The sequence below is a fragment of the Thunnus maccoyii genome, chromosome 6 (genome assembly GCF_910596095.1).
Source record: "Thunnus maccoyii chromosome 6, fThuMac1.1, whole genome shotgun sequence".
NCBI lineage: Eukaryota > Metazoa > Chordata > Actinopteri > Scombriformes > Scombridae > Thunnus > Thunnus maccoyii.
Genome location: NC_056538.1, coordinates 15,771,758 through 15,792,579, shown reverse-complemented (window position 1 = coordinate 15,792,579; position 20,822 = coordinate 15,771,758). Strand labels below are relative to the sequence as shown.

The following is a 20,822-nucleotide window of genomic DNA, read 5'->3' as shown; positions in this document are numbered from 1 at the left end:
TTTGAAGATGGCATATTTGTATTGTTAACTGCTGAAGACAGTACTTGTGTAGTCAATGTATATGGAGTATATTCACCTTTTAATGGTCCAAATTCATTAAAGCAGGCTGTGAAACCCACAGAAACACACCATTATAACATGATTTAAACGTATCCACCTTTTAACAAGCCCAACATGACTGATTGAAAAGCAGAGTGAAGGCATCTGCATTCTTGTTTGCTGCTGGCTGCAGTTCCACTGATCCGCCACTCGGAGGAGCCTGAAGGTCAAACATGCTACTAGCTAGTGCTGCTGCGGAGCTTATGAAAGCGCTTCTCTCACACAAGGACAAGGGAACAAAGAGATGCTGGAGCTGCTATGTGTGTCTAAAAGTGTGTGTGTGTGTGTGTGTGTGTGAGTATGCACACACACATTCTTTGCTCTAACATGCATGCAGGGCATTAGAGGACAATGGTGTGTGACAATTACACAAAAGCCCTGCTGATAGAAAAACAGTTTGTCTATTCAATGGTCTTGAGATATAATGACATTGACCAAGACACGTTTCTAAATCAGACCACGGCTGGCTGGTTTCAGATTGATTCTTGTCTAGATACGCATATTTTAATCTCACTATACATTTAGAGAGAAACATTACTGCTGCTGATTTAAACTCAATAATTAGGTACACTTCAGTTGGAAGAAAGCTGGGTGCCAAAGAATAGCAGATATTTTGTTAGACTCCCAAAAGATAAAACAACACTGGGGGAGGGGACAAGAGGCGAGGGGCTTCAAAAGCAGCACAGATGAAATCTACAAACCCATCCTACGTTGGTAAGATACTTAAAATTCAGCATAATTTCTTCACAAAAGGAACCAAGTCTAGTAACTATTCACCATGGTTTCCAAAAACTAAGCATTTTTTTAAAATCAATCTCAAGACATCACTCATTTTCTTTTTGGGCTTCAAAGCACTTTATTTTCACTTAATTGTTTTTTTTTTTTACTATTCTAGCATAAAACAGAGATCCCTCTCTCATCTTTTGTGTCACCAACTTCATTGTCTTCAAAATCCATTTGGAAAAACATCTTATCGACAGTACCAATTTATTATTCCTTTATTTTTCACACCGATGTTCCAGATTATTCGATTTTTCCTTTTGTCTTCACATGGTCAGTTCATCAATCATGTGTTTTTACTGTATTTTGCTAAGTTTCTTCGGTTTGTGTACCCGATGTTGTTGATTACACTTGACTGAAATGGTTTCATATTGAGTTTGTCCTTGTAGAAGTCTCCTTAGTGTCTTTCCACCTCTTCGGTACCTTTAGATTTTTGGTTTAGGTATTCACTAAGATGCTTTGAGCGAACAAATTAACAAATCTCTTTATAAAACTGACTCACCACCAATGATCAGCTCCTTTGACAATAGCAATATAGTAGTACTCCTTTGTTTTTGGATCCAAACTGTGTCCTCCTACTATTTCTGGAATATCCCCAAATAACAGTGTTCATGACAAAAGACCCAAGTGAGGTTGTGTTCACTCAATCTGGGTTTTTAGGCTAAAAAGTTCAAGACCCCGCTGCACTAAACTATCTATATCAATACAGACACACCGTGTCTGGAAAGCACTGAGACAACTGTTATTCCCATCTGCTATTGGGACCAGACACTGAACCCCAGCAGAGTACCTATCTGCTGCTATACGGCCACTGGCAGCTGTTACTGGCTAGCTTCCCATTCCTTCACCATCAATGCTCTTTAGTCCGGGATCACTTTTAATCCACGCTGCCTTCACATTAATGCAACCGGTGTGCAGCTCTAAACGACCTTCTGACTGACTCACAACAAATTGTGATTAAAGAGAAGCAAGAGTGATTGTAGTGTTACATGAATTTTTTTCTAGGCAACGCTGGTATATTATTCACAAATAACTTATTAAAAATGTAGGAAAACATTTGCTTTAGGATAATGATGCATAATTAACGGATACATTCAATGCATCATCATGCAGCAATATAAAGCAGCAGCAGTAATGGATCCTCTTGACTTGAAATTATATTCCATCAGTGTGTAATTTATTCAGCATATCAAGAGTTAGCAAAGTCTCATCCTAAACGCTGAGTAACTTTCATTCCACACCAACACATTACTCGATTGATTTTCAGAGTCTTAATTGGGATTCAGTGGTTACTCATCAGCATGATTAACATATTCTGAGACAAATGTATAGGTTGTTCAGTTTATACATTATTATTTTAAAACTTTAATGATTATTACAGCAACCTTGGCACTATTCATAGCTACCAAACCAGGAAAAGTCATCAGCTTAAAATGCCCAATTTAAAATGTGTTACCTTGCTCCTCGAATTGGGAGCTCAATCCATTTTATTTCTTTTTAAATTTTTTAGGGAACTCTTCTTTGGCAACACTTTGTGTGTTTTTTATTGTGAATTTACATCCATAACAGTGTTGTAGAATTAGGTTTGCACAGATGACTGTTGCATGATTGTTGTTTATATAGTTATTTACTCCTGAAATATGACACCTACTTCTCAAAGGGATTCTTTCCTTATGTTTTAACCCTTTATAATTCTGCTCTGTATCTTTACATTTTTCTATTTTGTTTTGTACAAAGAAACAAAGAGTGTCATATATACCCAAACACCTACAGAGAACCCGACACAAAGAGCAGACAGAATAAAAACACACATGCTTGTAGTGCAGTCATTAAAATGTGATGATTGGTTGTTGTAATGATAATCTGCATATACCAGTGTGTCTGTGTGATACCCCTAACACAAAACTTCAATGGATTCCCCTTAACTCGTTGCCATATTTGTTGTGTGTATATCCAAGATTTTTTTTTCCTTGAAAGATGACAAAATCCCACTAATCAACTGTAAAAACTGGGTAAACTGACAGCTTTTTAATTCCCTAGAAATTTCCTCGTTAAATATGAACAGAATCATCAAATGGCCTGTGTGTATGTATCTGGATGTGTGTGTTAGAGCTCACCTGGTGGATACCCAGGACTGCCTGTTTGATAGAGGTTGGGTGTATAGGTGGGAGCCGTGGCAGGATAACCCCCTGGATAGCCTGCTGGACACATCACAGATGAGTGACAGAAAAAGGTATCAGGAAGTGTAGATTAACAAACAGAGGCATCTGAGGACCACAGACACAAACCAACACACAGGTAGGGCTGTATTTGGTTTGGAGCAGGATGTGCACAGATGGCGCTCATTAAAAAAAATGTCTGCGCCAATAGCACAGTCGGCTGAATGTGTCTCACATACACCAATCTGGCAGACGAGACACACCTGCCAATATGGTGTGGGAGGAGATAAATTCAGAAACATTAGCAATGCACACAGACACGTGCAAGGGGGTGCACGCACACACAACGCACTTGTGCGTCATCAATTACATGCCAAGCAGACAAAGCTGATTTGACCTGAGAAAAGCTTTCCTGATGGGAGATGCGAGTTAGACAAAGAAGACAGGAGAAAAGCAGGAGACTAAGAGAAAGAATGTTGGTGAGCAAAGTGCTGCTAACGGTTTGCTATTATTGGCAGTCAATCTCACAGACTTTCTGTTCTGTAGCCTTGAGCCTTTGCTATATCTAGCTGTGGGTGCAATCGGCTGCTGTAAGTTGACCTACAGTCACATGTAACAGGTCTAATATACATCCACATATACACTGCAATGCCATACCTCAGTTAAAGACTGAGCTGAGTTTATTGTATTTTTTATTACAGGTTCGAGGGAATATTAGATTACAGATTAAATAGCCTTTTTGACTACATTGTAAACAAAACTAAATGTGTCGATTCACAAAATTCACATTTTAAATTCAATATTTTCTAACTTATTACAACACTCAGTTCACATACAATTTTAATAAGAAAAGGAAAGTCATTTATCATCAAAAATGTCAAACATTCTCTGATCATCCCTTCTCTAATTTGAGGATTTGATGCTTTTCTTTGTTCTATTTAATTGTAATTGAGTAATTGGGTTTTGGACCACTGGTCAGTCAACACTAGCAATTTGAAGATCTAGCTTTTTTACCATTTTTGACACTGTTTAGATGAAATGAATAAGCAATTAGTTTGAAAAATAATCTGTAGATCATTCAATCAAGAAAACAATCCTTATTTGCAGCCCTAAACATTACATTTTAGAGACTTTAGAAACTATAGTCTCTCGACTCATTTGGATAAATAACAAAACTAAAGCAGTCAATAGCAAATGCAACAAAAACAGACAATATCATCTCAACTCAACAGCTGGAGAAACTTCATGGTTGGAAAGATTTAACAAAATCTCTAGTGACTTGTTCAATTATGCACTAATCCAGAGTCTTGTATTAGATGGAAAACAGCAGATGTTGTTACGGCCCCTTTAAAAACACACTCTTTATGATTAGCAAAGTGTTGAAAGTTTGATACTTGAAAGCTAAAGGAAACTATTGAAAACTAAAAGCATGAACTGAATCGCACCTAATAAAAACACTTTTCTTCTTTACCTTAAGTATTGTCATTGTTAGCTCATTTTTAGTGCTTAAAAGGAAGCAAAGTTGTGTCTGTTTTTAATGTCTGATAAAATACAAATAAAGCTGCTGCAAACAGATTAGTCGATCGACAGAAAATTAATCAGCAACTATTCTGATAATTGAATAATTGCTCTAGTATTTTTTTTTTAAATTTTTTATTTTTTAAAATGATTTTAAGCTTTTTTGCGTCATACATGATATTAAACTGAATATCTTTGGATTTTGGACTGTTAATTGGACAAAACATGACATTCAAAGATGTCACCTTAGGCTCTGCGAAATCAAATCATTTTCACTATTTTCTGACATTTTATAGACAAAAATCTGATTAATCAATAATGAAATTAAAATAATCTGTAGTTGCAGCCCTACCTTCAACAGTAATTCATGAGTTGACCTGAGTAACATTCAACCCCTCTGAACTCGACCTAGCCAGTTGCAGCATGTAGCAGATGAACTCTGGATAAAAGTTAACCATGTCTACTGGAAAACAGTAGGTTGTTTATTTGTTGTATACAGTTCTGTATTCACACTTAAGTTTGCATGTTTGAGAGTCTACCACTGAAATATCAAGGTTACAAATCAACCTGATAATTAAAAACCATCAATGTTACTCAACTGAAAGAACAAATATACAAACAAACCAGGTATAACCAGCCTATTTCTAGTTCAACACAGTAACGAAGGACAACAGAAGGTGATTTTGTTAATGAAAATAATGTGAATGAATTTGCTCAAATCCATATTAAAATTATAACCAACTATGTTATTATTGCCTCTATGTCTCCTCACCGTCAAACTAGTTAAGAAATACATATCAGGGTTCATTCTCCTATATTCAGAAGAGGCCATTTACCACCAGTCACATTTTCACATATGAAAATCTACTTTTACTGACAATTTAATCATTCAAACATGTCTGAGTTGAGTGTTTTCGCATCAGTGGACACACATGAGATGGACTGTTGACTAACTGGCACCAACGGGGGAAAAAATGTAACACTGCCAGGATATAATCCTGCAAAAGACTCCATAGATTTTGTCAAATAGGAATTCTAGTTCACATAAAAATGTCACCAGTTGTAAATGTGGCATTACAGTGAGTAACACCAGAATTCTCATTTTACGGCATTAAATCTTCTTATGGAATTTAATGTGCAAGCTTGGTAGCGAATAAATAATGTTAACATTCATCATTCCTGCTGCCAACTTTGAACTACAGTTAAAACTCTGCCGTGTATTTCGGAAATACATATTAAAAAGGGAGTTGGAGAGAGGGAAAGGTACAGAGTGTGAAGAGCAGGGAGGGTGGGTTCAAATCCGCAAAAAGCATGGAGTAGCTGGTAAAATATTAAAATAATTGATGTCTGCTCAAATAAATATTCTTCATGTATCTATTTGTCATCCTGATTTTCCATAATTTACTGTTCTCATCTTTTCATTTTCATCTATTCTGTTCACACAACATTTATTACATGTCTGAAGAAGAAGCAGGATCCCCCATCTGTTGCTGCTCTTGACGTCTCTTCCTTTTTCCCCCTCTTTAAAAAGGTTTTTTTGAGGGGTAGTGGTGGGGGGTTCTTTGTCCAAGCTCCACTTACGTGCTCACTGGCTAGCCTTTAACAGAAGCGGTTTTAACCAGCCTCTTGGTACATTTCATCGACCTGTCCTTCATCTACTGCACTGAAAGCCTGTAGCTGCTTTTATTCAATCAAAAGCCCTGTACTGATGTAAACAATAACATGTACAGGTCATTGTACGGCTTTATGCGCCTGCTCTGCTCTACCTGGGACAAAAGCCTCCCTTTAGAGACTCCATCTCAGAGCATCGACTCTGCTCTCTCCTGCGTCCTCAGACGGAGATTGATGTTCGGGAGAAGACCTCGCTCTTCTCAAACTATTATCTCCTACCTTCCTTTCCTCTTGTCTGACTTGATTTTCTCCAACTTCTACTGAAAATGCTAAGAACACTAATGTTTTGTAGATTTTTTCCCCCCCCACCAATTACTGTAGATTTTTTTCAACTTAGGAATTAAGATTTAGTCCATTATTAGAACAGTAAGTTTTTCTGGCAAAAAACTGTTTAACTGAATACTTTAAGTTTGCTTTGTTCAAATGCACACTGAGGACACTTCCCTCACTGAAACTGAGACTCTTTCGGTTTACTACCAGCACATTTTGTTTCTTGTATGCTAAAATTGCACAAGAACAACATGCATTTAACTCCTCGTTTTGCAAGTGGAAAGATGATGTTACAGTAGGAAATGATGGTGCAACACCACTGTTGCATTCTTTAAGGAAATCCCTGGTAGCGTGTGGTACTACATTTTGAAGCCTGGGTTGAGCAAACTGCTCATTAGCATCTCTGTGAGTTATTAGAGCCAGAAAGTTAAAATATAGGCACTGAGTGGCGCTCCAGTGGGAGGAGTAAGTGGCAAACACTATTGTTGAGTAGGGCTGCTCAATTATGGCAACGATCATAATCACAATTATTTTGGTCAATATTGAGATCACGATTATTGAACACAATTACTCGCTGACTTTGGAAACATCATGTATTTATTGAGCTTTAAATATAATTCAACTGAAAAACAAATAAATATCTTGTAATTATAATAATAACAATATGATAAATATAAATACTTAATATATGATGTGTAATATAATGTCGTTTTTATTTGGTATATAAAATGTGAGAAAGGATTGCTGAAATGCCACTCAAAGCACCGGTACCGTAACAGCATGGATAGATGTGCATCAAAATCCAAGCAGCAACTGACTTGACCGGGTTTTCACGAACGACGGCTCACTTGACCGCAGTGAGCTGAACTAAACGTGCTGGAGCCTGGCTGATAGTGAGTTTGGGCTTTTAGGGAGGGGCAAAAGCGCACCGCTGTTAAGGAAAGGTTGCGCTGGGTTTATAACACATGCCCCTGTATAACCTTGAAATTGTTTTTTACTTCTCCAAGAACTATTTTTAATATTGTGAAATTGGCTATTGAGACTAACTCCCTATGCCTGTTTGTAGGAGGAGCATAATGAGGCTATTAGCAGAACTGATATTATAAAAATGCACTTTGTTCACTCGCATCCTTCCTTAGAAACAGGTTTACAGTGGTTTAGGAATTGGTTGATGTGTGTGTGCCTGTTAGTCTCACCTGTAAAGGCCATGTTCTTAGGGTTTCCATAGGGGGTGCCAGGCTGAACAGGGCTGTAGACTGGATTCATAGCTGAAGATAACCTGTTCTTACTGAAAGAGAGAGAGATGGAGAGAAACAGAAAATGTGACAGAGAGAGGAAGGGGGATAAGAGAAGACAGAAGAAAAAAACGGAGGGGAGAGAGAGATGTAAGCCATGTAAATTGGAAGGAAATTGTTACGATTATCAAGCATACGCACACACTCGTCGCACACATTAATCCCAAACTCAGATTCTTAAGGCGACATCCAGCTGAAGGATTCTGCCAGCATGCAACAAAATCAAGCACCGTGAATCCTCACCCTCAAGTAAGCTCAGCATAAGCATGTATTTAAAAACACAGACTGGTGCAATAAAAAAAAAGGCACGACTACTGACAGAAAAGCACAAGAACGCATGGACCCACTGAAAATAATGGATCCGTTTCCTGTATGGCAGTTAATAGCCAGAAATACCTCATTTACACTACTGCACCAAAAACAAAGGCAGGACGAGGTTTACTGACCAGCCTGGTTTCAACTACAGGATTCAACAGAGGAGTGGCCACTGAACATTTAAGTTGCTGGCTGACTATACTACATCTCCCATAAGGCATCTTTCTCCACTGGTCTCACAATGTAGATGAAAAAGAAGACCGCTCAAGAGCTTATTTCAACTTACCTGGTCAATGAGGATATGGGCATGAGTAAGTGTGTGTGTGTGTGTGTGTGTGTGTGTGTGTGTGTGTGTGTGTGTGTGTGTGTGAGTGTGTGTGCATGCGTGCCCCGTACCTCTTGTGCGTGTCTGGTTGATACATGAAACTGAATTTGTCTGTGGGATGCCCGCTCGCCATTCTTGCTGTATGCAAATGAGGAAGGAGTGGAAGTGGATATGCAAATCTGAAATTAAAACAGCGAGAGGTCATGATTACAACGAACACAGGAAAAGGGAAAAAATGAAAAATAAAATAAATTTAAAAAATTAAAAAAAAAAAAAAAAACAGCAAAAAAAGCAAGCACCAGTGCAACAGCAAATGGTTAGTGACAGCAGCAGGGGAGACGGTGATTTAGACGGTATGTGAGTGTGTGTTTGTGGTAACTGCTGTGTCTTTGACCACCAATAAATGAAGCTAATAACTGTGCTACATACAAACAGTGCAATAAAAACTGTTTATGTAAATGTGACAGTGAGAAATGGACTGTTTGAGCTTTGAGGTAGATATTCCTTTCTGTTAGGAGTAGGAAATGGGGAAAAAAAGGACTCGCATAAGAATCACTATTCTTATTTTCTGTTATTCTAAACTGACTCACAAATGCCAGAAATCGATTTAATAATGTTTTGTTAACTGAATGAAAAAGACAGAGCTCAATGTTGAGGGCAGAGTAATCTTGTAGTTCATCTTCGGTAAAGATTTTGGGTGTATTTTGGATTTAATAACTTAAAAATAAGCTTTGTAAGAGAAAGTTGAAGTAAGCTACTTCATGAATACTTTGATCTAAAGATTAATGTTAGCAGAGCAACCAACTCCTGCATTAACAAACAGGCTGACCAACACACACTGCAGCACTTTACAAAAACCAACTCTGAATGGTACTTTGCTTTTTTTTTTCCTCCTTTTTCCATCCCTTACTCCAACACACACACTAACTTCTGCTTTTACATTTAACCAGTGATGTTGGCCAGAAAAATTACACTTTAATTTCTTTATTCTCATACAGAGAGAAGACTGTAAGATACTTGCAAATTAATGCAGTTAATATTTTTAAATTAAAAAGCTCTCACACCCTTTTCTGCTTTTTTCCTATTCATCAGATGATGACCTTCATCAAAACCTTTAAAGTAAGGACACAATTGATTGGTTTGGCACTGGAGTTAAGGGCCTAAAACTAATGCCCCCCTTTCTATTTTTCTACTGAGAAATCTGAATTGAATCATGAAACCAAGAATCTGAATTGACTACGTGTGTATGTAAAGCCTTTACAGTGCGTGTACAGTAATGTCCAAGTGTACGAGATAGTGAAGCATGAGTATGAGTGTGTGTATCTGATGTGACGTGCTGTACAGAACATCCAATGTGAGCAGCGAAGCAAACATCCAAGACAATGAAAAAGCACAACACACCCAGTGAGCGGGCAAGTGACAAAGAGCAAAACAACAGGTCAGCACACAAAATATAGTACAGTCTTGCACCGAGCCACGTGGTAAGCATGATCCAGTACACACATGAGCACTGCACGGACACAAAGCGGAAAGCTGAGGAATAAACAAAGAGGAAAAGTGTGTGTGTTTGTGTGTGTATGTGAGTGTATTGTGGTGCAAATATGAGTTCATATGGATCTCGTGTTGAATTCTGCATCACTTCCTGAAAGAGATGGGATTCAACCAGTCGTTCTGTCTGCGTCTTGGATTAAAGTGTGGCTCCGTCATGTGTTTATGTAGAAGACTGAGATTTGTTGCGGCAAGCTCTCGGTACACAGCACATCACCCATTCATTCACCAAGCACAGAAAATAAGACCCCATTTGTCTGATTCTGCTTCCTATCGAAATATACATTTGTGAAATGGACTGTACTTATAGACATATTTCCAACTCCAATCTGTTAACGACCCACCCTGGGCTTGTGTTTCATAGCCAGTCAATAAAATCCTTTTCACCATTACAGCGTCGCTGTCATTTCCTGGGCATGCACTGTACCGCGGTGATGCCAAACGGCACCGAGTGACACTTCAAATTAGGCGAGGAAGCATTTAAACGCTCCGTCCAGGAACACTGACGTCAAAACGCCCAAAGACACTTATCAGCTGAATGCTACCATAAAACATGTAGGTGCGCTCACTTTTTTTGTTGTTGTTGTTTTGCAAATAAAATTCCTTACAACACATGTCCTAAGAAATGAACAAACAAACAAAAAAAAGAAGCTGTGTGGGGGTGTTAAACAACAAGGAGAGTGGCGATATGTAAACTCTGGTTCATTACTCAGTTTCATATCTCACAATAAAACAATGTCCCAGGAGAATTGATTATCCCACCTCACAGTGCATTCCTCATTAATCTTTTGTATCTCCTGTGCTTTGATCCCTTCCTCCAGCACTACTCTGCCACTCTTCTTTGTTTCATTCATCATTCATTTTCTCTTATTCTCAACAGTTTTGAGAATAAGATCAAAGCAAAACTTTGATTATTGCAACTTCCATTTTGAAAAGCACTTCCATGGGATCCTAAAAATAAAACCACTGATTTTCCCCAGATGTCTTCCAAGCTTTTGTAAAGTTCAGCACAATTGATCAGCATAAAGACCGTAATACTATTACTTTTGTGCTAATTTTATTTTAAATGAAATCTAGAACTTCAACACTTAGTCAATTGGTCAGCAACAATTTTCATAATCGAATAATTGTTATGCAAGCTTTTTAGCAAAAAATAGAAAAGATTCACAGGTTCCAGCATCCAAAATGTGAATATTTACATCTGAAAAACAGTGAAAAATGTTTGTCACAGTGTCCTAAAATCCAAGGTGATATCTTCAGATAGATATTCAGATATTAAATTTTCAATTCAATTTACTTGTAAGACTAAGCAAAGCAGCAAATCCTCATAAACAGCTGAAACTGGGGGATGTTTTGACATTTTGTCTTTAAACTTCGACTGAAACTATTATCAAAATAGTTGGCGATTATTTTTCTGTCAATGGACTTATTGACTAGTCGTTACAGCTATACTTGGCTTTTGAGCTGTAATCAAAGTAACGCTGGTCATTCCCATGAACTAAGGTGTAATGTGCATGTACATGTCTGGACTAGAGTGAGGGAAAATTGCCCATTAACACATGGACAGGTGGCTAAGCTAACCCTGAGGTCCTATCCTGCATACACGACCCATACCCAATTACAGCTGTTCCTGAATAGAGCAGAGAAAGACGGGTGTGTTAATCTGTTTCAGCTTGAGAAGCAGTGTGTGTGTGTGTGTGTGTGTGTGTGTGCGCGCGCAGGCAAAGGTGATGAAAAGTGAATGGGTGAGAACAAGAGGGGTACCACAATGTGTCTAATGAAGGTAGTAAATGAAAGAACACAGGACGGCAGAGATGCATGTGTCTAACCACAACTCCCTTTGTTTTCAGGGGGAGGTGATGATGAGGCGCTTCAGGCCCTCCACTCTTCAAAAAAAAAAAAAAGCTCTTTTCTAAGCAGACACCACTATCCATGCTTGTGAAAGACCATTCTCCAGAGGACGTTCACCATACACCAGACACACAAAGACAGAGTTTGTACATTTATTTGTAGGTCAGAGGGGAAAGGAGAAGAGACGAGTCTACACATCTCATCCATGGTTTTAGAAGCATTTTTGGAAGCTCTACTTCACAGAGCGAAGAACTAAAAATGACAATGTATTGTTGGCTGCCTGAAAATGTCAAAAAAAGAAATCCACGTTTGCTTACAGACGAAAACCAGCACTTGAGGACCTGGCACAGAGCATTTGGGTTGTGTGCTGACACTGAAACACAAGCTGGTATTGATTTTATTTTGCTACACTCTTCCCTGTAAAGTAACAAGCCACCATTTTGAGAAATCAAATTAATGATTATCATCATTTCAGATTAATCTTTTTTTTTTTAATGAATTGACTCTTCCAATTAATCTGTAGATGTGTAAAAAAAATAATGATAAATGTCCATCACAAGTTACCAGAGAATTCCAATTGCTTACTGTAACATGTTTAGCGGTATTTCATTTGATCGGATGACCACCAGTCTTAAATTATACATTTTAATTTATTAATACACCGAAGACATAAATATATATTGTTTTGCTCAATTAGTCTATAGATAACTAAATAAAATAATGATAAATGCCTTAGTTACTGGAGCCCAAGTAATGTATTCAAATTGTAATAAGTTTAAAGATATCATGAAGAAAATCCATTAAATTTGCCAAACTGAGGCCGTGTCATTTAAGTAGCCCAATAACAATGGGCAGATAGCAGAAAGATGTGAAAGAGCAGCTGGTACATGATGTACAGAAATACTGTGTTAGCTGTTAGCCACTGAGTGCTAACTGCTCAGGAAGTTGGTCTAAACCTAGATATGTACTTTTAAGTGGCTTTTTTATTGACAGCTACTCTACAATTTCTGCTTACGCCATGTTGCTGTCTGTTGTCCCAGTGTGTTAAAATCAATTTATTTGTCTTTTCACTCATCTTTCCTTGATACAAAAACACCTGACTTCAAAGTCAGTGCAGTGTAACATTCCTTGATCTGTCAAACGGCTGCATCTTATGGGGGATGAACCTGCACATGTGACCTGAAGCATTTTCACTTAACTCCTGGCAGCTATTACACCTTTCTGTGGGTTATGACAATCAAACCAGTAACCGTGTTACAGCACGTTTGACTCTGTAACAGCCTGCCATTCACAATGTGGAATTGGGTCTCACTTCATTTTTTTTTCCTCCTACCTCTCTATGACACGGTGAGGATGAAAAACATTTATCAGAAAATTGGATTTGCACTGAAAAGTGACGCTGCTACACAAACTGTCAAGTGGATGATGTGTGCATTTCTGACTAGTTTAGTGCTTTCTGTAGGTGGCTTATCTTGCATTCACAGTTTTCAGAAGAGAAACATCAAATCTTCACATTTGAGACGTAAAATCTGGCATTTTTGCTTGATTACTGACCGAATCAATCGTTATTTTTTTTGTTGATTGACAACAAAGTAAATTAACTGCTCTTTTCAACTTTAACTGCAAAGCACAGTACTGAAACCAAATTTAACTGTCTGTGTCTCTCTCAAACACACAGAGCAGGAATTCATTCACTATTGACTGACATTATTAAGGAGTCCTCCCTGCTCCCTGGCTTAACCTGAGCCATTCTTCAGGACTTTGTTAAGCTTAAACTCTATTAGCGGGACTTCATTTGGGTTGAACTCCCAAGCTGTAGCCCCAAGGTTTCAGTATAAAGACACAGCTAGCTAGTCTGCATGCTAACACAGCTGGGTCTTTCTTTAAGTGTATTGTGTGACAGTCAGGTCTTTTATTGTTTCAGATCTTTATTCCCACTTATTTAATTTGCGTATGTTAATATATTACGTGCGTGTTTGAAAACAATAATGTTGGTTCCACTTCATAAATGGAGATTCCTGCAGCCTAGGGGGACCAGGAAAGGTAATAATGAGGGAGGAGGAGGAGGGAAGGATTGTGAAAGAATAAACCACACACACACACACACACACACACACACACACACACACACACACACACACAAAGAGCTACCATTCCTGGAGAACATGTACAATACAACACAACCCCCACACCGGTTCTATCCTCCCACATAATACCTCACCAGGCATCTACTCTTTAAGCAACAAATCAAAACCAGTGGGCGTTATCACACTTCAGCACAGGAGAGAATAGAACTGAACAGATTTTTTTTTAATCCTCCAGAAGGCAGCTTTTCACTCAGGTCACAAGACAAGGAAATAGAGAAAGACAAATCATAAGACAATAAAATGCTGAGCGCTGTGTGGTGCGTCAATCAGTCTAAACACCTAATGAGTATGATGATTAATGCACTTTAATTAGGCAGCTCTTTTCCTGTTTGTTTTCTATTTTATCCTACAACATATTATTTTGGCGTCAATTACATATATTATACCAATGATCACCAACAATACAACTTAATACAAGAGCTGAAAAGATTTGTCACTTAAATCGATTATTTGATCAACAGAAAATTGATTGGCAGCTATTCGAATAATGAGGAAATTGTTTTAGTAATTTTTTAAAGCAAAAATGCCAAATATTTGCTGGTTCTGGCTTTTTCATGGAATAATTTTATGATTTCTTTGTTTTCTGTGATGGTAAACTGAATGTCTTTGGGTTTTGGACTAGGTCAAGCTATGGGGTATTATGAAGGGCATTTTTCACTATTTTCTGACATTTTATTGACAAAACAACTCATTGATTAATCTGAAAATATTCAGAAGATAAATAAATAATGAAAATAATCGTTGCAGCCCTAATTAAAACTGGGATTGATTGATCAGTTATTTGATGTAAGAAATGCCTCATAGCTTCCCAGAGGCCAAGGTAACATCTTCAAATGTCTTTGTTTGACAAACAGTCCAAAACCCAAAGATATTACATTTTTATAATCAAAGAGGTGATAAGAAACTGAGAAACCCAGACAATATTCACATTTGAGAAGCTGTAACCAGTGACTGATAGCCATTTTTGCTTAAAAAACCCTTTTATAAAAAAATGGATTGTAAAAACTGTCACTAAATAATTTTCTGTTGATTAACTTATCACTTCAGCTCTATAATTAAAAGGCAACTGTTTTGATAGTAAATCTAATCACTGAAGTCATTTTTCAAGCACAAATGCCAAACATTTGATGGTTCTAGGTTGTTTTCATTCATTTTATTATAGAAACTAAATATCTTTTAGATTTTGGACAGCTGGTCAGACAAAAAAAAAAAGCAATTTTAAGATGCCATCTATTTTCTGACCTTTTATTGACGAAACAAATACTAGATCAATCCCAAATAGGGATGTCAACAGTTAACTGTTAATCAGTTAACTGCTGAGAATAATTTTGACCTGTTTTACATGTCAGTCTATAGGTTAATTTGCATACTAGGGATAGGTACTGAACTTGTTACTTCATGTTATTGGCGTTAGTTCAATCGGTGCAAAATTTCATTACTTTGCAAGACTGAGAGTGAGTGCAGCCCCAAAATAAGTTTTAAAAACACACATTTACCGACTGAAGTGTCTCACTCACAGATACAAAGATGTGATGGATTTATTTTATCAACCTGCATGGCGGCTAGCAGATAGTTAGTATGGCTAGCATCATTAGCATAGCTGTGTAAAATAGACTGTATAAAAATAAGTTGTAGCTGTGTCTCCGGTTGAACAGCACCATGCTGGGCAGGTGTGTGTATGGTGTTTGTGTGTTCTGAAAGACTTCACAGTTAGTATATAAAGTCACATACCTGACAGACTGTTAGCCTAGCATGCTAATCCTACGATCTATCTGTAATAACAATTAACAGAAACTGACATCCCAACCAAGATGAATCAAAATCAAGTTGGAGCCCAATATAGCACCTAAAAAAAATCCTTCATCTTCTTTCTAACCTAAGTCCCTAAGGGACAGACTAACTAATAGTGCCTGCTATCACAATCAAAACTGACATCCATCATGAAGTCCAAGACCAAATCCATCTCACTACAATATTCAAGGGCAGTGTGATGGAATCAGAAATCCTTCCCTGCTTTCCACACAATCAGACCTGCCCTGCAGCAACAAGCTCCACACAGCTCTGGGCTATTTTAGATCTAGGACAGCACTATACACTTTGGGACAGCATCTTCCCTTTTTTCTGTGCCGGCGTCCTCCTCCTCTATTCTCCTTTCCAAAATCATCTCATCAGTCACACACCTCATGGGTCTGCATCCCTGGATTATGTGACAATAATGTGCTAGGCCACTGAAAATGGAAATGTTTTTATGGGCAAAGCACCTATACGGTGAGATAAATACCCTTCAACGTTATCCATTTATGGAGATTTCGTCCTCTGCTGTTGTCTCTGGTTGCATTGTGCATTATGGTAAATGTCATTATCCAAAAATATTGACTCCTTATACCTCAGATTTATCATTTTGTGTGCTTAATGGAAAGTTGAGAACACTGAGGTCAGATTGGTAAGAGTAACTTTTGTGATAAAATACTCAGTAGGTTCTGATGAGGATTTAAAACAACATAAGAAGCACTTTGTCAATTAAAGTGACTAGTGACCCCTTTAGTTGTAGTACTGGTCAAGATTAGAGCTGCAACCATTAGTTGATTAAATCACTTAGTTGTCAACTCTTAAATTGTCAACTATTTTTATAAATCGATTAATCCATAGACATTTTCCCCCATTTTATGTCTAAACACCTAATCGATTAATCAAGACAATAATTTAGAGATTAATTGACAAATAATTGTTAGCCTAGTTGCAGCCCTAGTCAAGATCACGTTTTGCCAGTATTAGACAAAATTTCAACTTGAAAGATGACCACCGTGGCGACAGGTGAATTTACCCTCTGGATTTTTCATATTTGTTGTGATATAGCCTTGTATTAAGTGTTATGAAGAAAGAAAGCTGAATAGCCTGCAGTTATGGTGTAAAGTAGTAACAACAAGTTCTTCTTTAAAAAAGGTGTTGGAGGTTTCTGTCCAACTTTCCTAAAAATGGAGCATCAAATAATATCACTTTTAATTAGCTCTCACAGCAACTAGGGCATTACAACATTGATTTGGTTGGGCTAAACGGTACTGGAGACAAGCTTAATAGTTTTGCATGGATGCAAATGGAGAGAAAACATACACTGTTCATTCTAGCATTTAGCACATAACGTGCTAATTTTACTCTGAGCCTGAGCCAAACCGAAATCCGGGACTGCAGAACATTGGTTTGCAGTAAATGTGTGATTTTAGGTGCATTACAGCCAGCCAGAAGTGCCTCCATAACCTGATGTGGTCACTTCTGTATGTTAGACAAGGCATGCTTACTGAAAGCATAAAGAGCTCCACAAAGGTGCCCCAAATTATGGACTGCCTGAAACAGGTGCATCAGATATTATTGATTGCTCTCAAATGCCACATCAACCTGAATAAGAAGGGAGAGCAAATAATGAGCTGCTGGGCAGGATGTAATTAATTTAATTTTGGATTTTAATAACCTGTCAAACATTTTTAACACTGATTTTGGAAAAAAATAGTTATACGTGCCATAACTGTAAAATAAGAATTGATTTCCACAAGAAAGTCACAATCTTGAAGAAAAGCTAGGATAATAATTCAGTAATTAAAAACTTAAAATCAGTACATATAATTATCAAGTTCTACTAACGAGTGTTAAAAATATTGTGAAAACCCTATCCCCAGTGCAAGTGTCACTGCATTCATTTTCTGAGTAATTTTACCCCAGGCGCTAAAGCGAAAAGACACAGAGTACAGACGGTTTTATGAGCTAGGACTTGGAAGTTAAACCCATGACAAACAATCAATAGATTCAGGCAATATTAACAGCAGACAAACATTATTGCCTGCAGTGAAGGAGGGACATAACACATACGGGAGAATAAAAGATCATATTGTACTGAAAAGTGTAATTTGTAACATTTTCCTGTCTCTTTGATGAACTGAACATAATTAATGAGCAGGGGGCTTGTAAGTGTGTCTGATCAATGCCAGTTACTCTTCTCTTGCTTCAGTTGCTGCAGATATTTCCAGCTTTCTAAACATACCCCTGAACTGCCCACAGCACACTTCACACATAGCTAAAACGATTGCGAACTTGATTACAACTACAAGTGTTGTACTCTGCTGCTTTTTAAAAAACACCCATTCATACATGTAATGTGCCTCGTTGACCATTTTGTTTAGGAATGTATCTTTTTGGGAATTAATTACTCACAGGAAACTTAATCTAGCTGTCACTAGAAAAACTCTTTGTTTTGATTTACCGTCCCATACATAGACTGTATAGTTGTGTTTCACCACTATAAACAGCCTCGATGTCTGACATCGTAAACAAACAACCTCTGATAAGCCAAGTCTACGCTACCTGACTGTCCAGCACAAATCAGCAGAAATCCAAACTAAACCAGTGGCTGCTGGAGAAACTCAAGCATCAAGCTAACTTCAGAGTCAGATATTTTTCTCAAGAGTTGGTGGTCCAATCAGATTGATGCTCATGTTGTTCCAGTCTTCTGGATTCGAGATGCCATGGTCCCACCAATTAATAAACTCGTGACAAAACGCTCTTATTATCTGGAGAGCGCTTACTTTGATCTTTAGATAGTTAGATTTTTACTTTAGATCTTCCCCTTACTTAAGAGTTAGTGACGGTCGGCTTCAGGCTGCTGCCAGTGGGTCGTCCTCTGTGTACAGCTGGTCTGTGGCACACACAGACGCAGGGACGAGCCAGAGGACTACCATCGCTTAGAACCAGAACTGGAGAGAGACACACCGGGAGCAGGCTGAGCAGGCAGAGAGCAGAGAGTTTCTGCCAAAAACAAGCACCGAGACTCCTGAGACATGAGAGCAACTGCTCACTAACAGCTACGTGTGTTTACAGCAGAGAGCAGGAGGGAGAACAGGAGTCTCACCGCTACCCTGTGCTGCAACGCTGCTGCAGACGGAGCAGACAATTTAAGTTTATAATTGCAGCGTTTGTCATCCTAAGTATTGATAACATGCTTTGTATTTTACTAATTACAGTTTTTTTATTTGATGAACGTGGGCGCTGATATGCAAAAATGAACTAAATGGGTTTTATTTCTATAAAAAAAGAAAAACGATGCTAAGGGCGGTGGGCAAGTAATGTAATCGGTGTATATCCAAACACCGTGTAAGACTGGTAACAGACTACTACTACTTCATCTTCATTAGTGGGCCAAATATTTTTGTTGGAGGACCAGATTTGGCCCGTGGCCACTATTTGCCTACCATTGCTGAATATACACAGTATGTATCCAAAAAGGTGTAGTCTGGGATGTAACAATCTCATCAGCTTTCAGAACTTGATTGTAACTTCAACTTACTCACTGGGCTGGGACAGCGGGTGCTTGAAAGGAAGAAAATGGTGTCCCCTGAATAGGACAAAGAATGAAAATTTAGACGTCGCAGTGAATGATCATAACTTCAATATCTATTTACAACCCATTTGAATTCTGCTAGTGCTACTGCGCTAAAGCATGAGAAAATACTATTGATGGCTGTAGGTAATGCTGTTGAAAACAACAGCCTGCAGCGCAGACACATATGTGTGAGTGTGTGTGTGTGTGTGTGTCTATGTGCACATATGCACACAGTTGCAGACCCCTAATATGACTGACAGATGAATGTATTACAACTTAGCCTCCAGGGATCAAGTCAAGCTTTTCTCCTGGTCGTTTATTCCATGTGACATCTCTCACACGTCACTGTACACAGACATGCATGCTCATACGCACGCACACACACACACACACAGATCAAGGATTGATCATCAAGCAATGACATATCCAGACAAAGCTAGTCAGGAATGTGTTCGGGTGCTTGTTAAAGGGTTGATCAAAGCATAAGTCCATCCCACTCACAGCACAAACCAATATGGCACGCTGATGTTAAAAAGTGCCAATACATCATTGTAGTAGCAAAACACCAATAAGAGCAGAATGTTACATGAGGATGCCTCTACAATTTTTGCTGTCATTATGTTAATACATTTACTACCAAAAATGAAACTGCATTAATGTTATTTCACAAGATTTCTCAACATGTGCTAAAATGAAAAATGAAGTTTACTGTGATGTAGCAACTGTGATCTTAGCACAGCTATGACCTGAGTCATAGCCAAGTTTGCTCAATCCTTTGTTGCAGGCAGCAAAGCCTTAAAGTGAGACCAAGGTACCAAGTAACTATCGGAGAAGTCCACCTTCAACTCCTAGCATTCATAGACAATTTAAATCAATGCTGGAGTGCACCACAATATTCTCATGAAGCTAGAGACCAGAGTATTGAGGCTCTGAGGGGATTCTTGTTGTTGAAAAATATGCTTTGTCTGAGGATGGTTAAATGGTAACATTCACCATTACTGCTGTGCAGTAAAGCATGTTACTTTCATGCAAAATATTTTGTAACCTCCAACATATCTAAGATCTGCATTATCTACTATATTTAAATTAACTAGGTGTTTCCTATCAACCTACAAATGTATGTGAGCAGATGAACATCACTGTCTTAAGTCATTAAAGACGCAATCTGTGACGTCAGGTGTTCCAACTACAGTAGAGACAGGAGGAGGAGATGCCAGTGTTGCAATTGTGACATTGTTTCGCTTCCTTATTGTTAGTCTGCAGTGGAAAGGTCACCGGCCAGGTAATGTGAACTAACTAATTCAAATTAAACACCACTGAAAACTGATCCACATTTCCTAATAGCAGTGAATAGAGAGCGTCTCCTGCTGTGGTATGTGAGCCCTTTAGTGTTAAATCACACCTCACAATACAGACGGATATAGCAATACACATATTCATACAAAAGCAAAACAGATGTCAGTTTTAATACAGATG

The 20,822-nt window shown here is 38.1% G+C and overlaps 1 protein-coding gene across 4 annotated transcripts in view; it reads right to left on the bottom strand.

Moving 5' to 3' along the window:
• fam168a (family with sequence similarity 168 member A) overlaps positions 1 to 20,822 on the bottom strand; it is a 32,464-nt gene that overhangs the window by 8,128 nt on the left and 3,514 nt on the right. For 2 of the 4 annotated variants that reach the window (XM_042414806.1, XM_042414807.1), the window contains exons 2-4: positions 8,504 to 8,611; positions 7,694 to 7,785; positions 2,997 to 3,080 (exon numbers count right to left, since the gene is read on the bottom strand). In XM_042414806.1, the coding sequence (XP_042270740.1) occupies positions 2,997 to 3,080; positions 7,694 to 7,785; positions 8,504 to 8,565 (238 nt within the window). In that variant the 5' untranslated portion in view covers positions 8,566 to 8,611. The remainder of the gene's footprint in view (positions 1 to 2,996; positions 3,081 to 7,693; positions 7,786 to 8,503; positions 8,612 to 20,822) is intronic. The other 2 variants (XM_042414808.1, XM_042414809.1) reach the window with 2 other exon arrangements.